The 7,700-nt window shown below is 41.7% G+C and overlaps 1 protein-coding gene across 1 annotated transcript in view; it reads right to left on the bottom strand.

Annotated features, from left to right (window-relative positions):
• CDC20B (cell division cycle 20B) overlaps window positions 1-7,700 on the bottom strand; it is a 76,048-nt gene continuing 68,348 nt past the window's right edge. Inside the window, exons 11-13 of the mRNA XM_069096544.1 lie at window positions 7,187-7,312; window positions 6,638-6,755; window positions 1-2,977 (exon numbers count right to left, since the gene is read on the bottom strand). Of these exons, the coding sequence (XP_068952645.1) occupies window positions 2,877-2,977; window positions 6,638-6,755; window positions 7,187-7,312 (345 nt within the window). The 3' untranslated portion in view covers window positions 1-2,876. The remainder of the gene's footprint in view (window positions 2,978-6,637; window positions 6,756-7,186; window positions 7,313-7,700) is intronic.

Raw genomic sequence — 7,700 nt, 5'->3', positions numbered from 1 at the left:
TGAGATGAAATCAACCACGTACCATTTATTAAGCACCGACTATGTCCCAGGCACACAGAGGACTCAAAGACAACAAATGAATCCGTATATTCAAGGATCTTATAATCTAATGGGGAAGACAATGGGTATGTATATAAGTATTATAGAAAATAACTATAAAAAGGAACAAATACAAATAAAGAATCATTAAATAAAGGCAGGTTAGGAAGAAGGGTACTGGCAACTGGGGAGATCAGCAAAGGCTCCTTGTAGAAGGTGGTGCTTAAATTGCATCCTGAAGGGAGAAGAGGATGCTAGAAGGTAGAAGGAAGTGAAGATGAGGAGGGAGAGAACTCCAGTGATAAGGGACAGCCAGTGAAGGGCACAGAGGCAGGAGGTAGGGCATTATGTGTGAGGAATAGCAAGGGGGTCATTATGGCTAGATTACAATTGTGTCATTCTTGGAGATATAAGAAAGGGACAGTTTTTGAGGAGCTTTAAATGCCTAATACAGGTATTTGTAGTATTTCATAAAGATAATAGGGAGTGGATGGCAGGGATAACTTAAGGTGGGGGGTTAGTAAAGCATGAGTCATGACAGGCAAGGGAACAAGAGATTTGAGAGTGAAACACAGAACAGAGTTGAAATGGGTCACTAAGAGGTTAGAGCAAGGACAATAGCTTAGGAAACTACTATAGGACTGATAGATGAGCAATCCATCCATTGTGAATACAAAGAATAAGGTTTGGAGGAATAAGGTAAAGGTAAAGATGAAATAATAGGAAGTTGTGATCAGAAAAAGAAATTTCAGAATACTTAATTATTAAAGTGGTACTAGGTGGTACAGTGGATAGAAAGCTAGGCCTGAAGTCAGGAAGACTTGAGTTAAAATCCAGCTTCAGACACTAACTAGCAGTGTGACCTTGGGTAAATCACTTTAACCCTGTTTGCCTCAGTTTCCTCATCTGTAAAATGAGCTGGAAAAGGAAATGGCAAACCACCCCAGTACCATTGCCAAGAAAACCCCAAATGGGGTCACAAAGAATCAGACACAATTGAACAATAATAAGGTGACAGATTTGCTGTAGGAAGTGACAGAGAAGGAGGAGTCAAAAATGACCAAAATTTCAAGTTTTAGCAACTAGCCAAATGAGGACACTATGGACAGAAATGAGAAGGCTGGAATCCAGAAAGGATTTGAGGTTGGGAAAGATCATGACATCAGTTTTAGACATGTTACATTTGAGACCACTGTGGGGTACCAAGTGCTGAATAAGAAAATGTTCAGTACAGGAAAAGAAAAGCTGGGTGGAGTCTGGGTGAGAAGTAAGGCCTAACAACAAACAGAGGGGATCATCGAAGCCATGAGAAGAGAAATTCCTACACATCCCACCACTCTCTGCTCAAAAGCTCATGGAGCTTATTCAGCCAGTGTAAAACCACGTGAGGTACAGTGATATGGGAAAGCTATAGTGACAAAAGGAGTCTGAAACCCATACAAACACTTATCAACTATGGAAGCCATGTATTCAACTTCTTTAAGGCCCTGCAAAATGGGAATGTAGTACCAGCCTCACAAGACTGTTAGATTAGATGAGCCAATATGAATATTGAAAGAACACTGGACTTCCTTCCAAGGTCATTCATGCTGATTTCAATGTTTTACATCTTGGCAGATATTATTCATGAGTTGTTGTAGCTAAAAATAAATCATTTGGTAGCCAATCTCAATATGAATATTAAATAAGCCAATATTGTTCACAATATGAATAGATAAATGAATGAACAAGAAAAAGGTTTTATTGAGCTCTAGGTGCACATGTCTATGCTAACTGTTGGGAACACAAATATAGAAGTGAGACAATCCCTGCCCTCAAGATGTTTATCATACAAGGGGCATATGAGGAGAGTGAGATCCCAAGGATACCTGGAGAGTCACAGGGATGGTCAGCTGACTGACCTGCCTACCCAGAAGCAATGGGAGTACTGAATTAATTACTGTGTCCAGAGAACAGCGTAGAAAGTGAAGGCCGGGGTGGACAGCTGAGTGTGATGTGAAGAATGATCTGGTCTGAGACCAGTTATAAATATGGGTAGTTCTTACTCACTCACACATCAATCAATACAGTTCAATCCCAGACCAGAAGTTCTAAATCCAAATGGATTAACTGCCAAGGTACTAGAGACATCAATTCCAGTCCAGGTGAGGGGAAATGGGGCCACTGGAAGGCAAATGGCAAGATGTCTGCTATTGTTATTATCACTGTAGAAGTGCACAGAGGAAGAAACAGGGCTGAGGAACTTGGGGGATCATGAGCATTCTGGGGACAAGGATAAGAAGAACCAAAGAAAGAGAGATCTAGGAGAGATCTGCTTATGATGGACAAAAGCACTGGTGGGCTATTTACAGGGTAGCATCCAAAGTTAATTGTCTGACTTTCTGAAAATGCGCTCTTTGCCAACAGTTCTCCTAAAAGCCTCTTAGCATCCGGCACACAGCTGCTTCTCAGTCATCACTGCTTGGGGCGAGTGTACCACGCAGTTTAGGGAATGCCCTTTGGGTGAGAGCTACTTACAGGTCACATGACAGGACACTCAGGTGCTGAAGGCTGACTGAAGAGGCTACATCATTTGTACAGACAGGGGTACAGTTACAAGAGGTTTAAAAAAGAAGAGAGACAACTTGTGGAAATGTTTGGGTACCTAAGGAAGTGAAGGGCGGGTTTCCCTTCACATGTCTTTTTTTTCTGGAGGAACGAGAGAGAACCGGGGCACCAATCTGTGACATAAAGTATGCTCCCAGGTTGGGCTGTTGCTGTTCCTCTGAATTAAAAAGAATTGAGATGTATCTGCCCCCAGGCAGGAGCCCCCAGGCCACAACAACCCCATCAAATGATTAAAAGCATTTCCAGACACAGGCTGTTCCATCAGCTGCAACCGAAAAAATCTTGCTTTGATCTGGACTCAAGGCCAGGTGCAATACTCTACCTCTGTGTCCTGTAGAAGAAAAGACACAAATTCATGGTGTAAATACCAGGGGTATAAATAAGATTTAAAAGCAAGTTGATACATGGGCTAATCATCCAGTTATATTAATCTTAATCCAAGATACAATATGCACACTAACGGCCTCATCCTTAACCCAGACCTCAACCTCCAGCTAAACCTTTGTCCAGACTCTGCTAAAATGCATAGAACTAGAGCTAGTAAAAGGGACAAAATTAAGTGAGTGAAGTTTGTGTCCCTCAGCACCCTTCCCTGGGGCCTACCCCAGACACTTCATGCCCTCCCTGACACCCTGAGATTATCATTGCCAGAATGTTTTCCATTCCCATAGAAATTCATTTTTTTCTATATTGCCTTCCCTTAGGACCTCATACCATTAATTAATTAATTAATTAATGACTCAATTACAGAAGAAGAAAGGAAAATATGTGCATTTTAACTTGTTCCTCTTAAGCAGCCCTTGTTCTTTGCGGTTTAACCCATTAATGGCTAATAGATGAGGATTTCAAACCAGGAAGAAAGGGAAGGTGGTACTATGGAAGGCTGCTGGGAAAGGGAGGCCAGCTAAGGAAAGTGATGCCCTGTGGTGGCAGCAGTGTCTACCAGGGTCCCGGCTGTATAGGCTAGATTAGCTTTTCCTAAAATTCCTCTAAACTTAATTGGTCCAGGGGTCAAAAGGTTGAACCATGGACAGTCTCCTCGTGGTCCAAGTGCAAAAATCCATCTTGCAAGGAATCAGGAGCCATTGCCTTGGCACTGAAGAGCCACCATGGCAAGCACAGCAGCAGGAAAGCTGTGCCCAAGTGCGTCAAAGCCACATCCTTGTCGAGCAGCCTTTCATCCCAATCATGAATCTGAACCAACACCACACAGGCCTGATTCAAGACTGTTCAGAGAAGAAAGATGATGCGGATAAAGTCACATAGCTAGCCAGGGGCATCTCTAAAACTCCTAACTCCTCCATGATGCTAACTTTAATCAGAGATGGAGAAGTCTAGGTGGCACCATAATTCACAGAGCACTAGGCCTGGAGTCAGGAAGAGCTGAGTTCAAATGCAGCCTTAAACACTTATTAGCTGTGTGACTCTGGGCAAGTCACTTAACCTCTATCAGCCTCAATTCCTCAACTGTAAAATGGGAACAATAATAGCTTCTACTTCTCAGGCTTATTGTGAAGATCAAATGAAATAACCGGTAAAGTACTAAGCACAGCTCCTGGAATGTAGTAGGTGTTTAATAAATCCTTGTTTCCTCCCCCTTCCCACTGCCTCCTGGGAGGGTCAAGCAAGAGTCAGATAGGACCAAAAGAAGATTCCCTACACTTCCTTTAGAGCTCAGTAATAAAAGCTTTTGGTTTCTTCTTTGTGACTAATTTTAGCTGTGAGGTAGATCCCTTTCAACTGAGGCTCCCTAGTCTTGTGGTTTCAAATATGATTATTTTAATACTTTGGAATAAAAAATAGCAATACTAACAGAAGTTGAGAAAAGATATGTTGCTATTGCAAAAAGCTTAATTGCATCTGACTGGTGAGGTAGGGTATGGGTGCTATCCTTGAACACGTGCAGAGGTGTCCAGACATCATTCTTGGTGCCACATTGGAAACCCATGGAAACTACATATGTATGCAAGCCTGGGCAACACAACTGTCTCAAAGAATTCAAATTGTGTAATCACTCATGGAGCAAAGGAACCACACATGGTGGGCATGGGCACGCTGTAACACATTAAAAACAAAGAAGTTTGGAGAGTACATATTATACAATAAATGTATGAATGATAAAGAAGGTAGATTGGCAAGGTGAGAGGGAGAACTGATGGACAGCCTGTGTGCACCACTGGTTTCCTCACATCAGAAGAACTAAAGGTAGATCCCCTAGCAAACATGATGAACTAGCTTACTGGAAGATGGAGAGAAGAGTTTCATGGGATGGGAAGGCATGGATGGGTTGTCATCTGCTTCACTGTAAGGAACACCTACATCCTGCAGTGTGTTATGTTTAAGAACCAACTTTGGGGAGTGAGGAAGAAGGTGTAAAGCACACACTCTTAAGTCTGATCTGCATTATTAACAATTTTTCTATCACTTTCTTAAAATCTAACTGATCAACAAAATAGTAAATCAAGCCTCGATATACAGCATGTGCCAATTTCTGAGGTATAAACACTCACACTGAAAATTTAACAACTGTCTGCTAGTTTGCATCAAGGCAGTGTACCCCTACTGATGAGGTCACAGATCCATTTGAGTATTCTGAACAGGTAGTCCTATATTTTGAGGATCACAGGGCCAACACGAAGATTCTGTGTGTCTAATACAACTACAGTTATGAAGGCTTCTGCAAATAGAGTAATTTTTAGAATAAGATATATGTTGATACTCTCTGGGGTGCCACTTCATGCTGGGAGAACAAAAGAGATAATCTACATTAACCTCCTATGTGACAGTTAATATAATTACTAAATACTCTGAGTACTAATTCAGTAGACCATGGGATCATAGCTTTAAAACCTTGCAAATGAGGAAACTGAGGCCCAGATAGGTGAAGGGACATGTCCAAAGTTACACAGCTAATAAATGTCTGCAGCAGAATCTGAATCTGGGTCTTCCTGACTTTAAATCCAGCACTTTATTCATTATACTGCCTTGATAGATAACAACAGAAAATTAAAAAAAAAAAAGACCCCATGGATATTTTACAGATTTGTTTATTTTTAGTGAGCAAATTACAAAGCACCTGCTCTGTGTCCACATGCACATTTAGTGTTGATGACGTCTAATTCATAGATCATAGACTCTAAGTCAAAAGGGGTCTTAAGGACCATCTAGTCCCATTCCCTCATGTCTCAGATGAGGAAAATGAAAATCAGAGCAACCAAGGGCACAGGGAAGTCAGGGCAGAGCCCTGGGCTTCTGAGTCCAGATGTGCTCCTGCCATTACCCCAAGCCACCTCCTGGTCCCACAGGGCACTCATTGATCCGGCCTCCCCAGCTCCCTGGGGCCCTCTCAGGGCAGGGCCGGGCTTCCTGTTCTTCAAATTAAAACTAAGAACCTTCTCTGAGGTGTTCTGATTGCAATTGTCAGTAAACAAGAAGCTGTCTTCCCTCAGAAGACAGGATCTGAGCAAACAGGAAGTATGAGGGTTCTGAGTGACCACATCAACATCAATGAACCAAAGTTTCATACTTAGAAATTTAGCCCTTTCATGGTTCCTGTCTCCCACCCTTCTAGGAAGCGCTTTCTGCATTCAGTATGAGGTAGGTGGGACACAAGGTACTAAGTGGGCTCAGAATTGGAGTTCAGTTGTCTAATGTCATCGCTATGTCACCCACAACTAAATACCAAGAGAAGGAGCCCCAAAGATTTAAAATGACAACAACTGCACTCAGTCAAACCACAGTAAAGTTACTCCCGCTCCACTCTAGTCTTCAGGTCGGTTAAAGAAGAGTGATTTGCTTTACCTTGTCCCCTTCTCACCCCTCACCACTGCTTGTCTATTGTCTTCCCCCACTGAATTCTAAGTTCTTTGAGGGATTCTTTGTATTTGTATCTCCAGAACTCAGCACATAGTAGGGTACATCTGACACATAGTAGGTGTTTAATAAATATTTACTGATTGTGTAGGGCCACACATTTGATTTACCCACTTACCAGAAAATCCACCAGACTGAGTCAGGAAGGGATAGCTCCATAAAGTAACTTCATGTTCAGGAATACCATGGCCAGTTGCAATCTCTTTTGTGTTAGGTAACCAGATCAGGGAACAAATCTGTTTAAAATGCAAATAAACTATAGAGTTGTGGCCGTTTTGTTTTCAGTCATAAACACAGTCTGCAATACAATCTAAATAACAGTCTAGAAAGTTTAGCTTTTCTATAGGAAAAAAAGTCTATTCTGATTCTACTCATTCAAACCACTGTAGAACAAGGAATTGGTCTTTTGTCCAATTTCCCTGGCAAAGCAATGGAGAGAGTTCGGAGGAGATGAATGAAAAGAGGCAAGTTAAATAAAGAAAATAGTATAACTAGATGAAAGAGCTCTACAGGTAAGAAATTTTGGTAAATTGACATTTTTGCATAATCAAGAAGTAAGAAAAGGTGTGATTTGGACTTGACTTCACAACAAAAGGTTATTTAAAATACTGGAAGAACCAAAATGAACTGAATTCAGAAGAAGTTCAAATCTGTTTCATGAGTTTACCTGTGATTTTGTACATGGAGTCTGGGTGCTGTTCTCAGTGTTTATATCCCAGACATGTAAATGTCCATCTTTCATGCCTCCTCCTATAGCAAGGATTTCAGACTGCCAAGGACACCAGTTCATAGCCTTAAAGTGTAGATAAGTTTTCATTTTGTTAAGTTCAAAAATTTTGCAAAATTAATTAACAAATCGTTTCCCTCTGCAAGAACTGAGGACCCTATGAAATGGCATATGCATCAATTGGGTCAGTAGGTCAGTGTTAATTAGGCCAGTGTCTAAAGATCACTCTCTATTTAAGCTAATTATCAATCAACCAACAAGTATTTCTTGAGCAATTACTCTGCTCCAAGCATATGCACTGGGGACATAAAGAAAACCAAAATCATGGCCCCTGCCCTCGAGAAGTGCATGTGCACAGTGTCCATGGCGGGGGCGATGTCAGAGAACAGGAGCTGCAAGTGGGGAGGACCTCACATGCTGACCCCCACCACAGTGCACATGGCAGGGGCAATGT

The sequence above is a fragment of the Petaurus breviceps genome, unplaced genomic scaffold, assembly GCF_028583685.1.
Source record: "Petaurus breviceps papuanus isolate PSGF00001 unplaced genomic scaffold, PetGlider_PUasm1.0 229, whole genome shotgun sequence".
Lineage (NCBI taxonomy): Eukaryota > Metazoa > Chordata > Mammalia > Diprotodontia > Petauridae > Petaurus > Petaurus breviceps.
This window is presented reverse-complemented; position numbering and strand designations above follow the sequence as displayed.